Source organism: Anabrus simplex, chromosome 9 (assembly GCF_040414725.1).
Source record: "Anabrus simplex isolate iqAnaSimp1 chromosome 9, ASM4041472v1, whole genome shotgun sequence".
Classification (NCBI taxonomy): Eukaryota; Metazoa; Arthropoda; class Insecta; order Orthoptera; family Tettigoniidae; genus Anabrus; species Anabrus simplex.
The window spans coordinates 156,192,038-156,219,440 of record NC_090273.1 but is presented as its reverse complement, the minus strand read 5'-3'; the positions used below and the strand labels follow the sequence as shown (position 1 = coordinate 156,219,440).

General features: G+C 40.3%; 1 protein-coding gene across 2 annotated transcripts in view; it reads left to right on the top strand.

Moving 5' to 3' along the window:
• LOC136881133 (transmembrane protein 87A) overlaps nt 1–27,403 on the top strand; it is a 174,204-nt gene that overhangs the window by 89,842 nt on the left and 56,959 nt on the right. For both annotated transcript variants that reach the window (XM_067153802.2, XM_067153801.2), the window contains one exon: nt 26,301–26,404. In XM_067153802.2, coding sequence (XP_067009903.1) covers nt 26,301–26,404 — 104 coding nt within the window. The remainder of the gene's footprint in view (nt 1–26,300; nt 26,405–27,403) is intronic.

Genomic DNA, 27,403 nt, shown 5'->3' with positions numbered 1-27,403 from the left:
AGATGAGAAAATTAAAAACTACTTGTGGTCGATTGTCGTTTGGCTTGGCGTTATTAGATTTTTCGAAGTTTGTCTAGCCTAATCAAAGATGCTGAACTGAAAGAAGTTTTCACGGAAACTGACGAAGATTCCCCTGTAAAATTGAATATAAAGTACCGAGATTTTGAACTCGCGTACCGGTAATTAATGCGGTTTCGCGGTCTAACATGCCCGCCTCTCATCCAGAGGGCCCGGGTTCGATTGCGACCAGGTCAGGCAATTTTACCTGGATATAAGTCTGGTTCCAGGTCCACTCAGCCTACGTGAATACCTTTAATTGTGGAGCTATCTAATGGTGAGATGGCGACCCCGATCTACAGAGCCAGGAATATTTGCCGAGAGGATTCGTCGCACTGACCATGTGCACCTCGTAATCTGCAGGCCTTCGGGCTGAGCAGCGGTCGCTTGGCAGGCAAAGTCCCACTGGGGCTGTAGTTTGGTTTGGTTTAGGAGTTTTTGTAAGATTATAATTATACATATTTAATTTTTGTGATGTTTAGCCAAATTGTTGATGGTTTTCATTCATTCCCGGATTTTCCGTTTTCCCGTGTTGTACGTTTTATTTTCATGGTCCCTTGAAAAACGGAGAATCGAGGTTTCACTGTATACATATTATCATCAATAGGTATCCATATGAGTTCATAAACTGACATCACACTTTTCTTGCAGTCTTCCGGAATATAACTAATACCAGTTAACAACTTGACAATACAACTACCTTTTGACATTACATTATTAATGGGAAAATTTGCTTTGCATAATCTCTGTCCATTGTCAGTCCGCTTGCACTGTTTCACTTGTTCATCACTTAACTCTACATATGTCTGTCTTTCTTGATCAATTAATACATACTGTTTCTCATTAGATACACTGACTGACAGAGCAAATGCAACACCAAGGAGGAGTGGTTCGAAAGGGATGAAAGCTGGGGAAAAAACAGAGTCGGCACGGAAGAATAATTGATGTTTATTTCAAACCGATATGCAGGTTACACAATGCGCACGGCATCGACTCAGTAGGATGTAGGACCACCGCGAGCGGCGATGCACGCAGAAACACGTCGAGGTACAGAGTCAATAAGAGTGCGGATGGTGTCCTGAGGGATGGTTCTCCATTCTCTGTCAACCATTTGTCACAGTTGGTCGTCCGTACGAGGCTGGGGCAGAGTTTGCAAACGGCGTCCAATGAGATCCCACACGTGTTCGATTGGTGAGAGATCCGGAGAGTATGCTGGCCACGGAAGCATCTGTACACCTCGTAGAGCCTGTTGGGAGATGCGAGCAGTGTGTGGGCGGGCATTATCCTGCTGAAACAGAGCATTGGGCAGCCCCTGAAGGTACGGGAGTGCCACCGGCCGCAGCACATGCTGCACGTAGTGGTGGGCATTTAACGTGCCTTGAATACGCACTAGAGGTGACGTGGAATCATACGCAATAGCGCCCCAAACCATGATGCCGCGTTGTCTAGCAGTAGGGCGCTCCACAGTTACTGCCGGATTTGACCTTTCTCCACGCTGACGCCACACTCGTCTGCGGTGACTATCACTGACAAGAACAGAAGCGTGACTCATCGGAGAACACGACGTTCCGCCATTCCCTCATCCAAGTCACTCTAGCCCGGCACCATGCCAGGCGTGCATGTCTATGCTGTGGAGTCAATGGTAGTCTTCTGAGCGGACGCCGGGAGTGCAGGCCTCCTTCAACCAATCGACGGGAAATTGTTCTGGTCGATATTGGAACAGCCAGGGTGTCTTGCACATGCTGAAGAATGGTGGTTGACGTGGCGTGCGGGGCTGCCACCGCTTGGCGGCGGATGCGCCGATCCTCGCGTGCTGACGTCACTCAGGCTGCGCCTGGACCCCTCGCACGTGCCACATGTCCCTGCGCCGACCATCTTCGCCACAGGCGCTGCACCGTAGACACATCCCTATGGGTATTGGCTGCGATTTGACGAAGCGACCAACCTGCCCTTCTTAGCCCGATCACCATACCCCTCGTAAAGTCGTCTGTCTGCAGGAAATGCCTCTGTTGACGGCGGCCTGGCATTCTTAGCTATACACGTGTCCTGTGGCACACGACAACACGTTCTACAATGACTTTTGGCTGAGAAATCACGATACGAAGTGGGCCATTCGCCAACGCCGTGTCCCATTTATCGTTCGCTACGTGCACAGCACAGCGGCGCATTTCACATCATGAGCATACCTCAGTGACGTCAGTCTACCCTGCAATTGGCATAAAGTTCTGACCACTCCTTCTTGGTGTTGCATTTGCTCTGTCAGTCAGTGTATATACACAAAGTAGTTTGGATTACTCTTCATGGGAGAGGGGAAAGGTATACAATGGTACAAATTGTACTTTATTTTGTTAGTGAGAGGGGTGCGTAAAATATTCACTAAAGTATCTTGAGTTATATACACACTTACTGGTGATATTTTCAATATCAAGTACCCATAAGTGACTTGCAAATCATATGGCAGATCATAACCTTTAGGAAAATCCCTTTGGGCTTTATTATATGCCCTTACTAGATCATCGGGGCTTAACACTTGGACACTCACCGTGCCTGTCTGAGAACTTCCAATACTATCTAATAAGATCTGATAATGCTCATGTAATTGCATCAAAAACCTTTGCAACTCAGTTAAGTGTTTATTCAATGATATTTGCATCTCTGACTGGCTACAAGCCTCATGTATACCTGTTGTTTCATTCTGAATGAAATTTTTAAGTTGCTCAAAATTTTCACTTAGTTTGAGTTCATTTGCCGTGATGTCAGAGTACTATTGACAGATTGTAAAAGTTGATTTTACAACTAACATTAGACTTTTTGCTACTTGTATCATGGACAATTGTTCCTGTTCTAGTTCCTTAATTTTACCCTCGTAAATTGCATCGCTCTCATCCATGGTTCTGAATAACGTCTTCGCGATGGTACCGATTGCATTAATCAACACACGCTTGCTTCGTTTCCCGTTGCCTTCTGGCGTACCGACCCTAGTAATTTTCCTAATTAAGTCCTTAATCCCTTGAATCCTTTGAAATTGTTGTTCTACCAACATTATCTCATGTTCGCACTTGATACGTACTTCCTTCTCTACCTGGATACACAGGGTTTTAGTCTTCTATAAATTTCTGTGGGCTACATTAAATAGATCTGCCAAATGTGTAAGATTAAGTGATTCATTTCCATTCTATAGTGTACAATTGTACTTCCCCTTGATAATCAAAATAAATTCCAGCTGTATTTTCATACTGGTTCATCTTGAAATCCAGTTGGCTGGTGGGTATGGACACCCCTAGCAACATAACTGCGACGACCAGCATTCCCCAGGTCGTGCGGCCTGTCACCCCTTCCATTCGTCTGGTTCGTTCACCTCCCTGTAAGGTAAACAGTGACCTTCACTTTCTCTTTCACTCTGCCTTACACATTATACTGTTAGGTGTTGAGGAACCTACCCTCAACTGTTTGTACCTGAATACACACTTAACTCACTGTCTTACTGTAATGTCTGTCTTCCCGTAATTATGCTGACACATTATACTGTTAGGTGTTGAGGAACCTACCCTCAACTGTTTGTACCTGAATACACACTTAATGTGACTCACTGTCTTACTGTAATGTCTTGTCTTCCCGTAATTATGCTTTCTACTAGTCTGCTAGTATTCTCGTGAATAATTCTACTAAAATTTACAAATTCTCTTATTCTCGTGAATAATTCTACTAAAATTTACAAATTCCCTTTTCGTAACCGATATGTCTGCGAAACTTCACCTTTGGGCAGCTCTGACAAGATCTTAGAACTATCATTAGCCCGTACAAAAATTCTCTCTCCCCCTGATTGACATTCCTGCGTCACTTTTCCTTACCTTACGGATAGATGAAAAACATCATTAGCACTGAGTCTCATTTTACCAACTGAAAAATACGGCATCTATGCGAAATGCTAATAGTCAGTCTAGTGAAGTAACCTCATCAAGCTGTACCCCATTCTTGGAGTTACTATTAGTGGAATGGTTCTCAACATGGTGAGAACATTCCCTTCTGTGGATTCTGTTCCCACGAGAATCTCACTGTTGTGGAAATTCACCGGCCTAATGGTGATATTTCCCAGGCAGAACCCGCCACAGTGAGTTCATGCCTCACTTTGGGCGCCCGTATTAGTGCATGAAGGACTAAATACAAGACCATTCCCTAAGTGGAACCTTTAGTCGCCTCCTACGACAGACAGGTTCAAGTCGTGACGTTATTCTGGTTGTGTAACTGTATGGGAAGAAAAGTACCAAAGTGTAGAGTGTTGTTTGCGTAAATCCTCGACACTACACGGGGTTATCCTCATGAAAACGATCCTTACCCAGATATCACCTGGATTACGTAAAACGTCTACCTGTGGAATTTCTCTTTACAATGTTTGAATTTCATTTCAGTGGAACTAGGCTTGGCATCACGCCCTTTCTAATTTAATAATTACAAGCAGATCTCATTGACTTCATTTACAGTATTACCTAATTTATTCATCTAATTTCTATTGACAGTAAGTGAAGGCTTCCTCAGAACGTGTACATAGTAAGTGTAAATAATTTTAATCCTCATCATGAACTCAAGCTCTCTCTATACTCAGTTCGAACCCTGCGGTTCCCTTTTGATGAGTTGACGTCTGGACATACAGTCTCGTCACCTGTAGTCCCTCTGATGGGTACTTAGGATGTACTCACAATGGTACTCCCGTACCATAACTTCCTAGGTTCCTCTCACTCTCTTAGGTTAAAATTTCCAATACTTTCCTGGATTCGACGCGACCTGACTAGAGTATTTCAACTAACTCTATCAGCGGTACACGACAGTCCACAATGCTGTTGGAGCGAGGGAAGTGTAACTCACTGCAATCTAAATAGGATCCATGCCTTATTACATTTCTTCTCTAATTAATGAACATCTTTAGCCGGTTTTTGTGGACCACAATTTGCTTACCATGCTTATTTACTTGTAACGTGCAATTCACTCCCGATACCTTAGCGATTTTATAAGGACCTTCATATGGTGGAGAAAGTTTCCCTGAACGTCCCCTTCGTAGGGCATCGTTGCGTAATAACACAAGATCTCCTACTTTGAATGAAACTTCATTCTTAGCTTTGTCATAGTACTCATCTCGTTCCTTGGTTTGAATTAACGTTTTCCTAGCTATCTCATGGCTCTCTTGCAGTTGTCTGGTGAACTGCTCCAAGACATTCTGACATTCGTTATAATTCGATTCTGGGTTCTTTTGGAGAACACCAGGAATATTTGCCTTTCGCCCAAATATTAATTCAAATGGTGTATGACCTGTGCTAGTGTGCTTGGTCATGTTATACACAAACATTGCCATGGGAAGATAATTATCCCAGTCATCTTGTGAACTACAAACATAATGTCTCAAATATTCTGCCAGCACTCTATGAGAGCGCTCCAGACTACCGTTAGATTGCGGTCGGAATGCCGCTGTATGGACTTTCTTGATTTGCAATATTCTGCATAATTTCTTAAAAACCTCTGACATGAAATTTGCACCCTGATCTGTCAGTATATTTGGTATACCGAATACACTAATTACTCTGCTAATCAGAGTTCGTGCTATAGTTTCTGCACTTTGGTCTGGCATAGCACTTGCAATTATATACTTGGACAGCTGATCTTGACAGGTGAGTATGTATTTGCTCCCTGCTTCCGTTACATTTAAAGGTCCTACTACATCTAGTGCTATCTTTTCAAAGACTGTTTTAGGAGTTTCTGTAACCATCATTGGTGCCCTTACTTCAGGCCCGGTAATCTTATTTCTTTGACACGATGGGCATGAACGTATGTACTTTTCTACATCCTTCTGCATCCCTTCCCATTGATAGTGGTCTTTTATCCGGGCGTACGTTCTCGCTATGCCCTGATGGGCTGATAGTAGTGACTCATGACATTCTTTAATAATCTCTAATTTCTCTTGTTCTGTTAGCTCCGGGCTGGTGTTCCTAGCCTCTTCGGTTACATCCTCCCTATCACTACCTTCTTCACTCTCACTCTCAGGCTCTATCACCTCTGCCGTGGCATCCTCGGATTCAGAGCTGAGTCTTCGTGATTGTGCATTATTATCTGTGCTAACAGGTGATCCTAAGGTGTCACTAGCTTCACGCTCCTCATTACTAGTCTCTTGGTCATTATCTCCAGATTCAACCATTCGCACTTCTTGATCAGGCTCTTCGTTCCTAACTGGAATCCTGCTTAAGGCATCCGTGTTGCAATTACGCTTGCCTTCCTTGTACACTCTCTCATTGTGATATCTGGATTTCTTCATTTCGACAATTACTTATAAATTGTATAATTTTTAATTTATAAATTGACCTTTTTTGTTGAATTATTAAGAAAAGAATATTCATTTAGGACATATTCGCTATGGAATATTGTACAAGTGTTTCCTTGATGACTGCTTTCAATTGTAGAAATAATTTATATATTTTCTCTTGAGTTTTTTGTTTTAATGTTGTCAACCTTATGTTAATTTTAAGGACACTTCCTCTTAAGCATTACTTTGTCAATTTATATATTTTTCATCTAAACAGTGTTATGTGGCTGAAGATGTTGATAATATACGAAACATGTACCACTTTTAACCATTAAATTGCCTTAAGCAATCATTGTATCGACTAGGTGGAAAATAATAAATACTTAATTGTGAACACTATCTCAAAGTCGTACTCGGCTAATTTCAACCAGAATTTAATTAGTCTAGAGGATGGGTCTCGGACGTTAAATACCCATTTCAAAGGCTTATGGTCTGTTACTACCGTAAAATGCCTGCCGAACAAGTACGGTCTAAAATACTTCACACTCCAAACAATTGCTAGTAATTCTTTCTCCGTCACTGAATAATTCTTTTTGGCCTTATTTAAAGTTCTACTAGCAGAAGCTACTGGTAAATCTTTACCTATCTGTCCTTGTGACAGCACTGCTCCTAAGGCCCCATTACTAACATCTGTAGTCAATATGAAAGGTTTCTCAATCTGGGTACTGCAATATCTGTTTTTCTGTTAACTTATTCTTTAAGATCTGGAATGCATCCACTCGTACGGTACTTCTTTCTTAAGCAGCTCGTACAATGGTTACGCTATCTTACTGTAGATCGGAATGAACCTACGATAATAGCCTGACAAGCATAGAAATCCTTCCAGCTGTTTCGTAGTGGTGGGCTGCGGATATTCTCTTACTGCTTGGACCTTCCGGTCATCAGGTTGAACACAGTCCTTGGTAATCACATGTCCTAAGAAAGCTACCTCCGTTCTTAGAAATTCGCACTTATCTGGGCCTAATTTGAGATTTACTTCTCTCAGTCTCTGGAAAACATCACGTAATCTCTGGTTGTGATCCTCTATAGAGCTAGCATACACAATCAGATCGTCTAAATACGCTAGGCATTTAATGCCTTCTAACCCTGTTAGTGTCGTTTTCATTAAACGCGTAAAAGTCGCTGGCGCGTCTCGAAGCCCCATGGCCATCCTTTTATATTGATAATACCTTCCTAGGGCAGAAAATGCTGTCTTTTCTCTGTCCTCAGGCTTCAGTAGTACCTGATTGTAACCACTGGCCAGATCCATAGTGGAAAAATACTTCGCTTTCCCTAAAGCATCTAATATCTCAGAGATTAACAGAATAGGATACATATTGCAAGTGACTAATCTCATATATAGGATACGTAGTTCCTATGGTAACATCATTGAGAAGTCTAAAGTCTACAACTAACCTCCATTTTTGCTTACCAGAAGCGTCCATTTTCTTTGGAACTAAAAGGGTGGGGCTAGACCATCGAGAAGTTGAAGGAGTTATAATATCATCCCGTAACATCTGATTTATCTGGCGACCTATCTCTTCCTTCTGAGCCTCAGGTAACCTGTACTGCCTCACATGAATTGGAGGTTGATCTACAGGTGTTGGGATAGCGTGTTGAAGTATATTCGTATGCGTTAATTTATCCCCTTCTAGATGAAAGATGTCCTGATAAGCCATACAGATAGCATAAATTTTCTCCCTATCTTGAGGAGCTAAATGATCTACTCTAAGCAGCTCCCGTATCTGCTGCGTTCGAGATTTACCTTCCTGAATATGATTATTATTATTATTATTATTATTATTATTATTATTATTATTATTATTATTATTATTATTATTATTAATATTATTATCATCATCATCCCTCTGCGCGATCGGGCTCTTTGGCCTGACTATCGCCCTTTACAGCTATGGCTTCTTCAACTTTGTGTACCTCTGCTGTAATTTCGCTCTCTACATCCAATAACTTAACAACTGGGCTTCTCAATCACCACTCCTTGTCAGCAGTATTCAACATACTAACGAGTGCGACATAATCTTTGGCTTTCGTTAAACACTCAGCTAGGTATACGCCTGGCTTTACTTCCTGTCGCTCTATTACGCCTTCGGCTGATTGTTTATCTACCTCTATAGCCACGATTTTCTCCACTCTTGGTTCGAGTACTACCCACATATCCTCTTTCGCACCCAGTGGTTATCTTTTACCTGCTATGACAGATAGCCTTCCTTATAATTTAAGACGCTGTCTCTTAACACGTCCTTTCCAATTATACAGTCATGTTTGAAGTTAAGTTCCACTACTTGGAAGTCCGGGCATCTACCACCAACGGGGATTCGGACCTTTCCTTTGGTTTGCTTCGAACCTTTTGTTATTCCTCTTAATTTCAAAATTTCCTTACGGTTAACCCAAGCACCGTAAGGAACACTACTTTCCTTGATAAGAGATGCATCGCTTCCTGTATCGATTAAAAATCTGAGGGCATTTCTACGCCCGCTTACCGTCACTAGTACGGTACCTTCCTCATGCTGTCCGACCTTACTGGGACTGATGGTCTTCGGGGAGGTCTCAAGCATCCCTGGCTTGTATCCCCTGTCTAGTTTAAAGCCTCTCTTTCAGTATTGAACCAGCACTCTTTGGCTGAATGTGACCATCTCTTACAGATTCTACACCACGCCTTTTCGCGTGACTTATCACAAGATTTATTATTATTATTATTCCTGCTACCACTCTGATTATTCCTAGTTCGACTTCTAGGCAAGAACTCTGCCCTGCGTTTGGGCTCACTATCGCATCTGGTGCGACACTGCCACTGTAGGTGGCCAACCTTGCCGCAAGCATAACGACGCCTGGGCTCTGACTTTGAGTCTCTACGTGGGCACTCTGCCTTCTTGTGCCCTCTTTCATTGCACTTAAAGTACTTCAATCCCATATTATTCGCGCACTGTTGGTAACCAGAGGTGCGCACTATGTCCACCTCGTTACCTGCATCCTTATTTCGGTTCTGATTAGCTAATTTCTTTTTGCATTGCCGTGCCCAATGACCTGGCTTTCCACAATAATTACATCTCATCTCTCCCGTGGAGTTTCTTCGAGGAGTAAGGGATTCCTTCGCCTTTGAGCCCTGATTTTTCTGCTTACAATCCTTAGCCATGTGTCCCTCCTTGTTACAATTAAAGCATATTAACATTACTTTGTTATAATGGGGAGATTTACCAGATTTTTGCGTCCCCTGCGCGGCCTTACTCTGCCACCAACTTCTCGAGTGGCTTACCGGCTGGGTATGTGCGCCTTCTCTTCTAGAAGCCGTACTATTCCTGAGGAGTGCCTCTCTCTCCTTCTGGGAATTAATCAAGGCTTCTTCCTGTCTAGCAATGGCTACAGCTGCCTCAAACGTCTGAGGACTACGATCCTGTAGCTTACCCTGTATTCGCGCTGTATGGATCCCCTGAATGAAAGCCGCTATCGCGATTTTCACTAGCATTCTGCGCTGTCCTGTATGATATTCTACCGGTTCATTTTCTAAAATGGCATTTCGGAACATTAACGCTATTTCCTCAACCCTATGTGCCCATTCGGCCACAGTCTCCTTCGGTCCTTGACTTTTTAGGAACAACTGACACAAATACAAGTCGAACGTGCCTTGTTTACCATAATACTCCCAAAGAGCGTCCTTCGCTCTTTCCCAATTGACTATATCACATAGAGATAACAACTTTTCGCGAGCAGAACCCGTAATCTTTGTCAAAATATATTTAAAGAACAACGGTTGGTCCCTATCCTTAATCATACTCTGTGCGGCATCCACATTAGCGATAAACTCTCGTAATTGCTCTGGTTTAGCACCACTAAATTCGTGACCTATTAACCGGTATCCCTCAGTAACTGACACGTATAAATGTCCATCTTGCGCGTCCCCCGCACTATCATAATCAGAAACATTATCTGGCACATCATTAGGTACATTAGAATCTGCCATATTTACAACACTTGTGGGTACTTACCACTGCCCGAATATCTGCTATCTTCTCCTGGCGTCTCGGCGTCGAGCTCCTCCAGGTGCCTTCTGCCTGCTGCTGCTCCTCTGTCCTGATGTCCGCTGCCTCCTGCGTCGGCTGAAACGGTAGGTCTCTCGTCTGCTACTCTGGACCGGATCTGCGAATCTTCTTGCTTGAGTTAGCCTCTTCTGCGGGGCTCTTATAAAATCTGTCTCTTCACTGAGGCGGAATCGAACCCAGTACCCCACAGCTGCACACCAAACAAGTTGGTAGTCTGTCGTGACACAGGTTTTGCCACGATGAGTAGTGATGAATAATCAGATTGTTTTCCCGAGTTTACTTAATGGGCCTGGGTGATTCGCTATATGTGAAAGAGACGAAGTCCTCTGCTTCCCAAAACCTTCTTTGATTGTAGACTGAAGAATATATATGTATATATATATGGTATTTACAACTTCTCCTCAACAGGATTGTACTAGACCTGCTTATGAACTTCAACTGCATTTGTTTCGGCACGAAATAGTGGTGTTCTTTTTACTCTTTTGACTGTGATCATTTTGTTAGTTTTTTTAGACCTTTATGACTTAATTTTTGCACTGCTTTGCTCATTGGCTGATTATGACACTTCAAATGTGTTGAAACCGGTCCCAAATGAACAGGTTGTAACTTCTATTTGGTTCAACTTAACAACAGAGTATTGAAAGGTGGATCCTTCCTTCTATTTAATATTGTATATCGGGGATCTTGGCAGAGATATACTTAGATTTTTTGGAACACAATGTTATTGATAACGATAATTTCAAGTATATACATTTTTGGGCAAGATATTTTTGGAACACAATGTTATTGATAACAACGATAATTTCAAGTATATACATTTTTGGGCAAGATATGTGGATGATACATTGGTAATTCTAGATTATAGGATTATTAATGCATCCTCTACTCTTAATAATCTCAACAAGATTGATCCTCATATTAAATTTACACTTGAAACTGAATCCAACAGTACAATCAATTTTCTAGATATAACAATTAGCAGATTACCTTATTCTTTATCTTATATGATTTATAGGAAACCCACACAAACAGCTACTACCATAAGACAAGATTCCTCACACCTACAATCACATAAATGTGCCACTTACAACAGTATGGTTAACCGCGCTTTCAAAATACCTTTATCTAAAGAAAATTTAAATAAAGAACTTAATATCATACGTTCCATCGCTAAATTTAATGGTTACAGCAGATTTTTTATTGAACGAATAATCAATAACTTTAAACACCGAACAAATACAACACTATCAAATGACAATCCTAAACCAGCAGCTTAGTCTACCTTCACTTTCAATGAAAACGTCTACTGCATTGCCAAAATCTTCAAAAAACATAATTCCAAAATTTCCTTTCGAACTAACAATAGAAACATGGATGCGATTTATAACTCCAAATCTATAAACAGAACTAATATATTTTCAAAATCTGGCGTATACCGTTTTAAATGCAACTCCTGTGATTCTTCTTACATTGGACAATCTGGACGCAGCTTCAAAATTAGATATTCAGAACATGTTAACGCAATAAAATACAATAAATTCTCAGCAATAGGGCAACACACGCAAGACGTAAAACATCATTTCACTACGTTAGACCAAGACATTGAAATTATCAGTACCCTAAACTAAGGCCCTCTTCTTGATGAAAATGAAATGAAAACATACAACCTGTTTTTCAGTCCTTGACCGGGTCGGGGATGTAATGAAAACCATATAGGCTATTATTACAATGGGGTCGCCACTCCCAAGGTGATATTAATGAGTGATAAATGCTATGAAATGATAATGGAGAGTGTTGCTGGAATGAAAGATGACAGGGAAAACCAGAGTACCCGGAGAAAAACCTGTCCCACCTCGGCTTTGTCCAGCACAAATCTCACATGGAGTGACCGGGATTTGAATCACGGTATCCAGCGGTGAGAGGCCGACATGCTGCCGTCTGAGCCACGGAGGCTCCCTCTTCTTGATATCACTGAAAATTGTTTAATACACCTTGATCAACATTTTAATCTTAACCAAAACCTTAATGATTTGTCTGAAAAACAGAACATTCTTTTTGACTTCCTTATCTTAGTTTTCAAAAGCTTCAAGTTGACAAGTAGGCGTTCAATCTTCCACGTAATACACAACACCTTCTCGCGCTACTTGCCCTTACCACAACACACCCTCTGACCCACCTTAACCCGTTAAGTGGGGAGGTCATAAATGAGGAATTCCTGCATAGTGGGGAATCATTTTCAGTAATATTTTTCTTTAAAAAGGAAATAGTTTTTGCCACCCTAGGCCCGCTTGAATATTATATTATGTTAAAATTAGCATAAAATTATACGTTGCGGTGTAAATTGTTATTATTTACAATTAAAATGATTTTTCAATTCATCCAGTGTCAGTGCAAAAATTGCATATGTGCCATTTCGTATTTACTCCAATTCGGAGTATTGTTTGTTTTGCTTATATTAATTCAACATTGAAATGCATAACACACAAATAAAAAAGTATCATATACTCCAAATAATACAGGCACATTCACTCAAATATCACATTTTCCTGAAATAAAATAGAAAAATGTACTCACCACGTAGGTCTATAACTTGCCATTGAAGAGGGCAGCGAGTAATCCACGAGTTCATTCATCACAATTTTGTCACCACATTGCACCAATTACACTACACTGTTCAACACTATTTACACTAATTATTTACAGTCAATAGCTATAACAAATGACTGGAGAAAAAATTGAAAAGAACTATTTCAGGATGGTCACTGATAGTTGCCGGCACACAGATTGTACAGCGGTCACCGAGTGTAGACTACGATCTTCTTAGATTCCCCGAGTATGGAACCTGAGACTCGCTGGCATATTTGCAATGCTCGTACTTCAATTGTCTGGTATAGTCTGAAGCAAGGAGAGGGGCACAAAGCGACATTGCATACTACACAACAGTACTGAGTGTCCCGCCGCTGGCCTTTCACCACGCAAACAATGCATCTCTTATTTGCGTGCAGTCTTGATTTTGAGGTTGGATTGAAATCTAGAATATGCCTTCCTGAGTATCGAGTTCACAAGTCAACGGGTGCGGGTCTCACTGATGATCGCATTGGCAAGGCTGCGTTAGGGGTAGCGTTCGCATACTTCTGAAATAGTTTCTGCACAATTTGAATACAAAACTCCAGCTGAGTGAATTTACCGCCGTGTTTCTTGTATGTCACGAAAGCATTAAACACTGTTATATCCAGTAGGTGTCTAAAAACCTTGTGGTAATATTTCTTCATTCTTTTTCTCGCCGTACTGTACGGTACGATACATTGGTCCAATAAGTCCACCCCTCCCATTGAGTCATTGTACTCAGTACATACGACCGGCTTCTCTTTGGTTTCTCCTTTCTTGTTTAGAACAGTGCGCATTTCTGCGTCATGAATACTACTCAGCATGCAGACGTCTTTCTTGTCTTTCCACTTCAAGACCATGAGTTTGTTTTTATAGGCAAAAGCCACCTCCCCTTTTTTCAAATTTTTCCCCATTACGTCCTTCGGAAGATTTTTTCGGTTAGATTTTACAGTGCTGACAGCGTCTGTCTGAAACTCATTTAGCTGATCGAAGAGTTCCGGGCTACTGTAATAATTGTCTAGAGCTATGAGATATCCCTTATTTAGAAGAGGTTCGGCTAGAGCAAACACTACTTTTGAGGGCTTGGCATACTGAGAAATATTTACCTCACAAACCTCATTTACTAGCTTAGTTTCCTTGCCTGTGTACCACATGATATTCCACACATATCCTGTTTTAGCCTCACATAATTTAAAAGATTCCATCCTGAAACGAGCTTTCTTCTTCGGAATGTACATTTTCCACCCCAGGCGACCTTTCCAAAGGAGTAAACTTTCGTCAGTTGATAGACGATCATCTGGTAAATAGGAAATTTTAAATTTTGATACAAGAATATCTAGAACTGGCCTCACATTGTAGAGTTTTGGGGATACTTGCCGATCGTAAGCCTCATTATCTGAGAAATGTAAAAATTTCAGTAGAAGGAAAAAATGTTTCTCGGACATGGTCTCGTAAAACACGGGCGTAGCAAACAATCAATTACGTGAAAAATAATGAGATAGCTTCGGCTTTTGAATTATACCCTGAAGAATAAAGATCCCAAATAAAAGTTTTGTTTCTTCCTTGTTAGTAGGAACCCAATCCCTCTCCCTGCTTCTCCTTTTCATTTTAGCTGTTACTATACTAGCTTGTATTGACCGCTGAGCGTACAGATTAGTTTGCTCTGCAATAAGTTCACACAGTTCATCGTCAATGAAATGCTCAAATATTTCGTCCGGTTCTTTTTTTTATTTATTTAAAAGTTCGTCCTGAATTCCACTTTGGTATGTAGCTGGAAATCGGGCTCTCTTACATCCCCTTACAACCCAGTCACTAGGCGGAGTAGGAGGCAAATCGCTCTCACTTTCTGACTCCCTACTCTCATCGGAGCTCGAACTCGTCACCTGTCCACAGCATCTAGGCAACAGGCCTACTCCGACGGAAGCACTCGTGCTCGGAGCATCTAATAGCGGGATAGTTTCACCATTACTATCTAAACTAGAATCATTGCAATTATCTTCCTCACTGAGCTCGAGAATATCCCGTATGTCATCACTCGGAAGATCTACAATTCTTTTGGACATGTTGACTACAAATGCGAAACGCTACATGTAGAATTAAAACAATAAATCACAAGATAAATTTATATACCAACAAAACAACTTATGAGAAATGAAAACATTCACACCGAGACACAAAATACTACGCTCCTCGCGGCACACTGACGGAGCTTCTCGCCAAGCGCCACATAGGTTGTTCTTGCACTACGCAACTATGTAGCAGATAATAAAGGGTATTCCTAGACGAGAACTGCTTAGATACACGAAGGTGAAAAAAATTCTGTCAGATGGCAGCACCTCTCGGAACATACGGAGAAAGTTTCAAACCTACCGCTTGTCTCGTAACGGAGATAAAAAATAAAAATTTTCAGCGCTTCACATGACGCGCGCCCACCAGCGGGCTCGCTCTGGCCGTGTCACCTGAAGCGAGCCCCACTCTACGGGTTAAACTATTCCCCTTACTCCCTTAGCCCCTCCTATTGTTTACCTACAGTATATTCAATTTTCGGTTCTCACTTCCTCTTGTACTTCATGACAAGGCTAAATTAAAGTGAGCCTCATAATATTATTTACCTTACCATTTTCACTTTTCTATTTCTTATTTTTAATTTATTTTCTTTTCGTCAGATCTCATAAAATCCATATCAGTACTAATAGTCTCATATTCTAAGAGTAATGCGTCGTTGCTGCCCATCTAGCAACAATAATATAAGAACTCGGCAAGTTTGAGTTCTCTAGCCTCTCTCACTTCAACTCCAAGCACGTAACCTACAAGAGGTGCCCCTGTTAAGCCGAGCAACCCAGTGGAAGGTTGGGTATCCAACCCCAGCGGGAAACTGGGTCGGCGAGCCGATCAGTGCGGGAGGATCACCAATCCGTCATTGAAGCAGGCGTGGTGATTATGCTTCATACCCTTTAAGTCAATCATGATGAGTGGCATTAACGTTAAATCTTCCGGAGGTAAATTAGCCCCACAGTCGGATCTCCGGGTGGGTGCAACTTTGATGTCCGAAGCATTAAGAAATGTTGGAAAGAATTCACAGATATTCCAGATCTGTACATACAACTGTCGTTCTCTATTAGGCAATGACAGACTAGAAGAGATCGAGAAAGAACTTACAAAAATCAACTGGAGTATTGTTGGTTTAAGCGAAGTGCGCCGTAAAGGGGAAGACTGTTTCCGTTTGAAATCTGGCAACTTGTTCTATTTTTGTGGTGATCCGGAAGGGAAATTCAATGGAGTTGGCTTTTTAATTAACAAGAACATTGCTGATAGAGTATCAATTTTAGAAGGATCTTCCAGCAGAGTAGCTCGAATGGTCCTTAAGTTGTCGAATAAATACAAATTGCAGATCGTTCAGGTGTATGCTCCCACTTCAAGCCATCCAGACGAAGAAATTGAGTCCTTTTATGAAAGCCTTGATAACACCTGCAAAAAGGGAAGTGATTGCCACTTCCAGATGGTTATTGGAGACTTTAATGCAAAAGTCGGTACCAAGAAACAAGGTGACACTGTGGTGGGTAAATATGGAATTGATGACCGAAATGATAGAGGTGAGAGATTAGTCCAGTTTGCTGAATACACCAATATGTCCATCATGAATACATTCTTTAAGAAACATCCTGAACGTAAATGGACGTGGAGGAGCCCTAACTTCAGTGTAAAAAATGAGATTGACTTTATTCTGTCGAATAGACCGCATATTGTAAAAGATGTATCAGTGTTAAACCGATTCAGCACTGGGAGTGATCACCGTCTTGTGAGAGCAAGAGTTGAACTTAATGTAAGATATGAAAGGAACAAACTCATAAGAAGGAAGAGCAACAGAATCAATCTCAAAAACCTAGAAAACAATTCGGAATCATTCCGGGCAGCTCTTCAAAGTAAGTACCATGTAACTAAGGCTGAAGATCTAGCAGAAATGATTGTTTCGTGTGCTCAAGAAATCGGGGGCATATGTAAGGAAAGTGACCAACCAAAGAAATTCAGTGACAAAACTAAAACCCTGCTAAAGCGAAGGAGAGAAAAGAAAATTCAGACTGATCGTGACATGATAGAATATTCTGAAATATGTAAGGCAGTACGAAGAGAAATGAAAACTGACTTACAGAAATTCAGGGAAGACACTTTAAGAACAAGCTTAGAGAGCAAGACGAGTTTCAAGACAGCCAAACGAAAACTCATAATCGGTAAAAAGCAGCTAATTGCTCTAGATGGAAATGATGGTCGAATTACTGAAAAGGAGGAAGTTTTGAAATTCATCAGAGACTTTTATTGCAATCTGTATAGCAAACCAAAGGAAGCCCTGAATGGACCTAAACTAAATGATATATCAAATGTTCCAGATATTCTCCCTTCGGAAGTCAAGTGTGCTTTAGATAGTATGAAAAAGGGAACTGCGCCGGGTGATGATGAGCTTTGTGTGGACATCCTGAAACTCACAGGGGAGGAGACAATAAATCACTTGGCAAAAATATTCACTTCCTGTGTGCACTCGGCTTCAATTCCAACATCATGGAACAAAGCAAAGATCATACTGATACATAAGAAAGGAAATATTCACAGTATCAAAAATTATCTTCCTATCAGCTTGCTCTCTATTTTGTATAAACTTTTTACAAAGATCTTGTTAAATCGAATCAGTTTCATCCTTGACTCAGCCCAACCTATTGAACAAGCAGGTTTCCGTAGTAATTTTAGCACAATAGACCACATACTGACTGTAAGAGAAGTGATAAGCAGAGCAAATGAATATCATTTGCCTCTCTGCATTGCCTTTGTTGATTTTGAAAAGGCATTTGACTCTGTCAGCCATACAGCTGTCATGCAAGCTTTACATGAGCAAGGAGTGGAAGCAGCTTACATCCAAGTGCTCAACAATATCTATGAGACTTCTTCAGCTTTCGTTAATATCGGTAAATCAACCCCAGAATTCCCCATCAACAGAGGTGTCAAACAAGGTGATCCCATCTCCCCGAAACTATTCTCAGCGGTCCTAGAGATGGCTATGTCTAAGCTGAGCTGGGAAGAAAAGGGAATTAGAATTAATGGGAAAAGGCTAAATAACTTGAGATTTGCAGATGATATTGCTTTACTGGCAAACGACTTCGAAGAGCTCCAGACCTTAATTACAGATCTTGCATTAGAATGTCAGTTGATTGGCCTAAGCATAAACCTTTCCAAAACAAAAGTTATGTCCAACGAATGGGTTCAAGCTGGAAATGTGAATATTAAGAACATGCCATTAGAAGAGGTCAGTGATTACATCTACCTTGGCCAGATTATAAATATGACAGGTGATATAAGACCAGAAATCTATAGGCGCATCAAGCTCGGATGGCAAGCATTTGGAAGGAATTCTTCAGTATTAAGATCAAAAATGCCAGCAAATCTGAAGAAAACAGTATTTGACCAATGCATCCTTCCTGTGCTGACTTATGGCTGTGAGACTTGGACTCTGAACGAATTCACAAAAGGGAAACTTCGGACCGCGCAGAGAGCCATGGAAAGGTCAATGCTAGGCTATACAAAGAAAGATAGGAAAAGAGCTGATGACATCCGGTCTGTTACAAAGGTTAAAGACATCTTAGAGAGAGTACGCTCCTTAAAATGGCAGTGGGCTGGCCATGTTGCACGAAGAAATGATGATAGATGGACAAAACTAGTGCTGGAGTGGAGTCCGAGAGAACATCGAAGGCCTAGAGGAAGACCACCGGACAGATGGGACAAAGATATCAAGAAGATCGCTGGTACCACTTGGATGAGATCTGCCCAAGACCGTTCTACTTGGAGAAGACTGTTGAAGGCCTACCTATACCCACGACTTAAAGAGGCCACATCATTTTAATGATTGAAATGGCTGATTGTATATTGTATATATATATCCACCTTTTGAAGTACTAAAACAAAATCATATCATTTGTTACCTAGCAACAAATTTTATTCCTTGAATAACAACAATTGTGAATTATACTGCATCATTTTTTTTAACCTCTAGATCTACAGCAAGAGTGCTCAAGAACCTCTACATGAACTTCTATTTTTAATTCAAGAAAAGTGTCATAAGTGTTACAATTGTGTTGACTTCTTGCCATTTTTGTGTCGGCTGATGATGACATGGACATATGTCGAAACCGGTCCCATAACATATTAAATATGTTGCTACATTAATTCGTGCAACAATATTATTGTATTGAATAGGTAGAACATCTTCCTCTTTTTAGCATTTTAACATTAGTGGTCGCTGCTGCCATCTGGTCTTCATACTATGAACTCCTTTTTTAGAAAGAAATGCCAGTCACTCTTAATACATCGAAGGTTTCCGGCGACGCAGGATGGGAAAGATCTAGGATTAGGAAGGTAGCAGCCATGGCCTTAATTAAGGTACAGTCCCAGCATTTCCTGGTGTGAAATGGGGAAACTACGGAAAACCATCTTAACGGCTGCCGACGGTGGGATTCTAACCCACCACCCCCCGAATGCAAGCGCATAGCTACGCGATACTAACCGCACGTCCAACTTGCTCAGTCATTTTTGAAAATATGTATTTTTCTATCAGCTGAGGATTTTTTCAAATCGTCGTATTTTGTATAGGCTACCCGAGATGTACAGTAGCCCGCTGATTTTTGTGATTCAACATACTGTTGTTTAAGTCATTGCGTCAGTCGGTTCACTTACTGTCCACAGATGATTGAAGTCTTGTGCAACGATGTGACATATGAACTGAGAGAATACTGAGCCGTACTTCCCAATATAAAACGGGTACTTTTGAATGGTCAAAGGCATGACTCATAGTCATAGGGCAGGCTAGAGTCTAGTTTAATTGTCAAATGTCAACTAAGTTATAATACTAAGATTCATTAAACTAATAAATAGTATAACCTAATAGCCTACCTACTTACTAGCTTCTTCAGAATTATGTTTCAACTACCTTTTTAACACTGCAAATAAATCCATCTATTATTTAAACCTCTCTGTAAGAAGAGGACAGTGAATGCAAGTGGGTATTATTTTCAAATGAGCTGAGCTTGAGAGTCCATTATAGCATATGATTCTTTCAGTGTATCATGGCTCTGTATGTATTGGTTCAGAGGAAGTTCGGCTCCCCGCCAATGTCCAGTGTACCGATAATGAACCGTGTGTGTATCTCACTGATCCGCGACTGTGTACGATTCTTTCGGTGTGCCATCGCTCACTGTTTGTCTCGCTGCAGCGGAAGCTCTGTTCTCTGCCAGTGTCCAGTGTGCTGATAAGGAGCCGCGTGTATCTTGTGTCTCAGTGAGCCGTACTCGTTCACGATTCTTTCGATGTGCCATGATTCACTGTCTCGCTGCAGTGGAAGCTCTGCTCCCCGTCAACGTCCAGTGAGTGCGCCACTCAGCACTGTACGCTGGGAGTAAGCTGAATCGTGTGCTGTGAGCTCGCCGCTCCTGTGAATCGATTCACTCGGACACTTGAATGAATCGATACACTGCTTTGAATCGTGCATTCAGTAGCCAACACTAGCTTGTATTCCATTGCCTGTTTCTTGGTTTATGGTGTTGTCAGGATAAACGAAGTTCCGTAAGTATTTTAAGTTCTTAATATTATCTGCTTCCTCATTTTGCACTCGCAGGTGGACTGTTTGAGGATTTCATCTTGTTGCCAATCCAATGGTTTTAGTTTGGCTGATGATCAGTCCCATTCTTTCAAATTCTTCTTCCCATAGATCTTAGCTTGTACTTCTGTTTCTGTGTCACGTCATCAGCAAATACAAGTGCATTTGTTGTCTGATCCTTCATTTTCACTGCTTTTAAAACCTAATCCATTATAATAATGAAGAGAAGTGAACCAAGCGACTTGACCGTGTGGTTAGGGGTGCATAACTGTGAGATTTATTGAGGAGCTAGTGGGTTTGACTCCACTGTCGGCAGCCCTGAAGATGGTTTTCTGTGGTTTTCCATTATCCCACTAGGCAAATCTTTGGGCTGTACCTTAACACCACAGCTGCTTTCTTCGTGAAGATGGTTTCCCATTTTCACACCAGGCAAATGCTGGGGCTGTACCTTAATTAGGGTTTATATTTTTTTTTCAAGTGCTTCACCAAACAGGTTTTCGGCACTTCCCTCAGGGCACTGTATAGTCACTGGACAGGAATCAAAACTGTTCCTTCTTAAGTAACACAAATTTAGTATTTTAATATAACCATGATTATGTTATCGAGACCAGAACAGATGTTGCACTTTACATATATAAAGCATTGGGAGGTTTTAGGATTGCCTTTTACTGTTTTGGTCAAAATATAAGACTGGGAATTTCAAATTTTTGTGTTAAAGTGCTATAAAAACAGGCACTGCCAGCGTTACTAGTCAACCTTACAGCAGATGAGGGAACACCATCGACACATATTATTGCACTTTGAAGCAACAATTACGCATCATTTTACATCACGACAGAGTGTCCCCTTTCGACCAGAAACATAACAAGAGGCATCAAACTTAGAACTCGAACTTAAGGTATCGACTAACTTCGGTTTCAAAATCCATTGTTTACTTCACCACGGAATTCGCTAAGGACGCCGATTCAAAATTTATATGTAATAATAATAATAATAATGATAATAATAATAATAAAAAATTCAATATACTGTTTTTTAGTCATCAAAGCAACTATCAATAACAGCACACTCTACTTAAAGGGCAACCATAAGAGACAGTTTAACCTCCACAATTTGGAAATAATTATGTAACAATGTGAACAAAATCAGAATCCTGATTTTGATTAAGAGGTATCAATTGATGGCTGATGATGCCCAGCTAGTGGGCGAAACATGTCCCAATAATGATTTATAATCTATATATATAAAATAAGAGTTTTGTCTGTACATTGCTCAGAATTTGAAAATAATGGTATGTCTGTACCGGTCATGTCCACAGTAACAAGGAAATACACTTTTTACTTTTCCGTAATTTATGTCTGTCTGTCTGTCTGTCTGTCTGTCTGTCTGTCTGTCTGTCTGTCTGTCCATGCATCACTAGAAAATGGCTAAAGAGAAATTAATGAAAATCGGTATGTATGTCGCTACAATCTAGGCCATAAATAATTTTATTTACGCTGACAGAAATGGTAGTTTAGGGGAAGGCCTAAAATTTCATTTTCAAATATTTATGTTATTAGGGGTCCTATCTCAATGAAAATTGGTATGCATAGTCGGAGAATGAGCCACTATAATCTAGGCTATGAATCATTTTATTACGCTGAGTGAAGTGGTAGTTTAGGTGAAAGCCTAAAATTTAATTCTCAAATATTTGTATTATTAATGGTCCTATCGATAAATACTACATACTACATAACTAAAGTTATATAGAACTAAATTTCCGACCATTTACGTCTTATAAATTTTTACCGTACCTGCTATGATAACACAGATATTCATGAATTTGTAATTTTTATGCCAAGTCCATATCAGCGCCGAGCCGCGAGAAAATTGGTTAATAGAATTTAATGAAAATCGGTATACAGAGTCAGGGAATAAGAAACAACAGTCTAAGCTACAAAAAAAATTTTCACCCTGGATGAAATTGTAGTTTACGGGAAGGCCCTTAAAATGTAATTTTTAAATACGTCTGCATCGTAAAGTACATATCGAAAAGTATTACATAACAAAAGTTATAGAGAATGCAATTTCCGATCATTTATGTTTTATTCAGTTTTACCGTACCGATTATGGTGAGAGTGGTATTTCAGAGTCGGAAGAAAACTAAATGTGAAGGCCTACAATATCGAAAGCGCATAACATTGATCAACAATAACATTACTTTGACCATAGTTTGTTGTGATGTTCTTTGTCTCTTATGCTGCCTCTCAACTCCGATAGATAGGACTACTGCTCCATACCAAGTATAACAGTCTGACTGAATATTGGTGGGAAATAGCTGGGGAGTTATAAAACTTTATTCTTTAGCATGCCATTCCTCTGGTTCATACATTTTTTTGATACTACTGGTACGTAACACATTAGTCATCGTAGTATTCCAGCTATTCGATCCCTACTCTGATGCGCTGTTTTGAATGAGCAATGTGCACACTAAGGCAGAAGCTTACTTAGTAGTAGTAGTAGTAGTAGTAGTAGTAGTAGTAGTATGGCCTGGTCTAGAATAACAATTTAGGCCTATTCCAAACTATAGCACCACAATTCCTACTAAATAACTCAAAATTCAACCCTGAAAAGAGCCGTTTTATTAAGAAAAGCTTCTTCTACTTCTCTTCACTTTTATTAAATTATATATTCATTTAATTCCAAATTAGCAGTGAAGAGGGGGTTTCTTCTCTGGCATGGAGGAAAAAATTTGCCTCCAAGTCAGGTAGATTTTTCCGCCGCCGTTGTAATGAATAAAGATTTTCCGACACATCGGGTACTCCTAGGAATCAGATTAGTAAAAGGGCATAGCTTTGCCCTGGGAGTCTCCACTACTTGACCCCTCCCCGCCGAAAAAGGACGAATTCACGGATCACGGCTGTCTGCGGCTTTGATCATTCCAGCTCTGGAACTTTGGACAGCGTAGTCCTGTTCGTTAAACGTGAGAAAATGTATGGTTTTTCATTTGATCGAGTATTTCACATGAAGGCATTGCATTTAATCGTGCCATTCCTACTGACGTCATTGTAATGACGTATGTTCATTTCAGTTGGGAAAATCATTAAGACATTCTTTCTGAGGATTTAAAAATGCAGGTGGAGTGTGATTGTGATTGATGATAGGCAAGCGGGACTACCATTGCAATGAAAATTCCCTTACTCATTCTTCATATGAGAAAAGACGTTTGGTGACTTCCCCGTCGCGTTTCTAGGGTAACGTTAAGAACTATGCAATTTAATACAATCTTGCTCACAACGCGTACACTACCTAACCCAGAATTCTGTATGCAATATAAAATTCCGTAGCGAAGCACGGGTACATCAGCTAGTAAGGTATAAATTCTAATTGTAACAACTTCGTATAGGTGGATTTTAATAAATTTATGTGTGTTATAGAATAAAAACTGGAGTCATTTTATTTGCGCACGTTACGTTTAGAAACTTTATATCATTTCGCAGTCATACCGACTTGTAATCTGCAGGCCTTCCGACCGAGCAGCAGTCACTTGGTAGGCGGAAGTCCCATTGGGGCTGTGGTCTGGTTTGGTTTAGGGGTGTTTATAAGATTATAAGTATACATATTTTATTTTTGTGATGTTTAGCCAAATTGTTGATGGTTCATTCGTTCCCGGATTTTCCGTTTTCCCATGTTGTACATTTTTTCCCCCCGTGGTCCTTCCAGAACAGAGAATTGAGGTTCCACTGATGTCACAGTCACATAAATAATAATGAAATACCGGCGAAAGAGAAACTGCAGAAAGAGTTGCTGCTGCTGTCACTGCTAACATCTCAGTCACTTCACTCCCATTTAACCTATTCAAGATTCCCATTTTCTTGAAACTCTTCAGTCATATTTGAAGAAATTTTGTCCCAAGCATGCATTGTCCATTCGTAAAGTTCCACTGGTGGTTTCTGGATGTTACCTATTGGAGTAAGTTTGTGCACACTTTTTGCAATCCAGCACTGATAAAGTTTTTGCACATTGCCCTTGAAGAGTTTATCAAGTACCCATGTTATTCCACAAGGAATTCCTGCCAAATTGGTTTTCCTGATTTCCAACAATTTCACAGTACCTTTCATCAGGTGGCCATGAAAACTATCCAACATGAGGAGGGTTGGGCTTCGAAGGAGAGACCCCACTCGATTTCCCCAAATCGTTTATATCCAATCTTGTGCGAGTGATGTGTCCACCCACTCACTCATGGGAATTACTTTTCAGCATTTTTTAAAATTTCAGAACAGTGTAAGGTGGAAGCTTTCTGCCATCAGCTGTTACAGCACGCATTGCAGTACATTGGCTTTTTGCTTCCAGTAGTTCCATTCTTATCGATTACACACAAACTTTATGATAGTTTCGTATTGACTTACAAATACTCTTAAGAGAATAATTATAAATTTTCCACTTATTCAATAAATTTTGCTTGATTTATTAATTAATTTATTGATACGGACCATGAAGGGGAAAGTGGTCTCCGTGATGCTGTCTACTGACAGCAGAAGAGCTCTTTCTGCTGCTTTCTTCCACAACCATTACCAATTTAGGATACCTTTCAAAAATGTATGGGCTAATGTTAAAACGGAACTTATGATATGACTCAAAAGTGTCTAGTCTCCTGGGTTTGGAATAAAAAATAGTTCAAACTTGATACACAAATTCCTGCATAGTAACTCCCCCCAGTATATTTCATCTAAACTTCACTTCCTCTCTTCCTTCCATAATCGTAACACTCGCTTGGGCTCCACTTTAGCTATTCCTCTTCACCACTCTTCTATGTATAATAAGTCTTTCATTGTAACCGGTTCTAGGCTTTGGAATTCCCTGCCAGTAAGTGTCGGAGGCATTGACTCCTTCCTCAAATTTAAAGAGTCTTGCCGAGACTTCCTGTTGAGAGTTACCAATTGAAGTGTGTATTGGTGTGTATATGTGCGTGTGATTGGTAACTGTAAAATTAAAAATTGTTTCTGTTAGTTTTATATAATGTAAACGTAAGGGTAGTTGATAAGTGTGTACATTGTAAGTGTGTGTGCAAGTGTCTGTGTGAGATAGAAAAGAGGACTGAAGCAACGAGCTAATAAGCTAATAAGCTGCATATTGTGTGGGTGTGTAACTTAAACTTAATTTAGGAAATAGTATAAGTAGTGTAATTAGTATAATTAGTAATAGGCAACCTTAATATTATTTGTTGTATTGTGGTTAAGTGTAAGACAGGGCCGTGTGCCCTAACTTCGCCACATGAAAGAAGCCATAATAAATAAATAAATAAACAAATAAATATGTTTAATAGTTTACGAGTTGGATGATTTTTTTTCTGGGTGAGTTTTTCTGAGAAAACTGCCACTTTAATGCTTTACTTTTGGACTTCACTTGTATGAGTTTTAGAACAAACCTGGCTGAACTCTAGAAATGAGCATTAATGTATAAATCCTTCATTCATCTATAGTGCATGAACCATGTGGCTGCTTAGCTCCTCTGATGATAGATCTTAGACTTATGATGAAAAGTAGTGATTTATAGTTCATGCTGTATATGCATGTGTAGCTATGTGAAGTTTTTTTTTTCCTTCTAAAAATTAAGATGATTCTTTATGTTCCAGGATTGGAAAGAGCTTTGGGTTGATGATGCTTACTGGCATTTGCTCTTCTCCATTCTCCTGTTGGTTATCATGATCCTCTGGAGGCCAACGAATAACAATCAGAGGTAAGTCATTGGACAGGGTTATATTCATCATCACTGGGAAATAAAAGGAATTCTTTTGCAGTTACTTTTTACCATAATGAGAAAGAATCCACCGTAATGACCTAAATATAGGATTACCTTCAATGTTTGGAAGATATTTACAAGAAAAATTATGTAATGAATGTAATTACAATTTATTCAAGCTCTTATAAAACTGAGATAATTTAACAAGCCCTAAAGTAAATCTGAGAATAGAAGTTTAAAAAAAAATTATTGTGAGCTTTGTTTAATATTGTTATGTAAAGCTGATTGGTGGTCAATTGTCTATGGTAATATGTACCTAGAGAGAATCTAGCGCTTGAATTATGTTTATTTTGGCTGTTTAAAGAATTGCTAGAAATAAAATAAGTAAGAGTAGATCGCAGGACCAGCTACAAAAATTCCTACCGAGGGACTGGCTGCATGGTTTGGGTCACGTAGTTGTTAGCTTGCATTTGGGAGGTAGTGGGTTCGAACTCCACTGTCAGCAGCCCTGAAGATGGCTTCCCATTTTTCACACCAGGCAAGTGCTGGGGCTGTACCTTAATTAAGGCTACGGTCACTTCCTACCCACTCCTAGCACTTTCCTTTCCTATAGTCGCCATACTATTTTGTGTTCGTATTTAAGAAAAGGAAAGAAAAAAGAAACAAATGCAGAAGGTTGTTAGTTTTATGTCCGGCCAATTGCATATCACTACTGTTACCTGGTGAGTGATGGTTGGAACTATGGGTCTGCTGGCATCAGCATCAACAGCAGTGTTGTCTTACTTTGTAGGTGTACGTGTCTCATGAAATGGCACCAGAAATTAACAGTTGTTGGAAAGGGCATGCGTTGGCCTTTTTTCGTGCTTGCTTTTTGTACACAAGTGTAGTAAAACACACCTGATGGGGTCAAAATGGAAGACAGTCATCACAATGGATGAAACGCACATCCATCTCCCTGTTAATTGCTACATACAGGCTATTACATACCATGATATC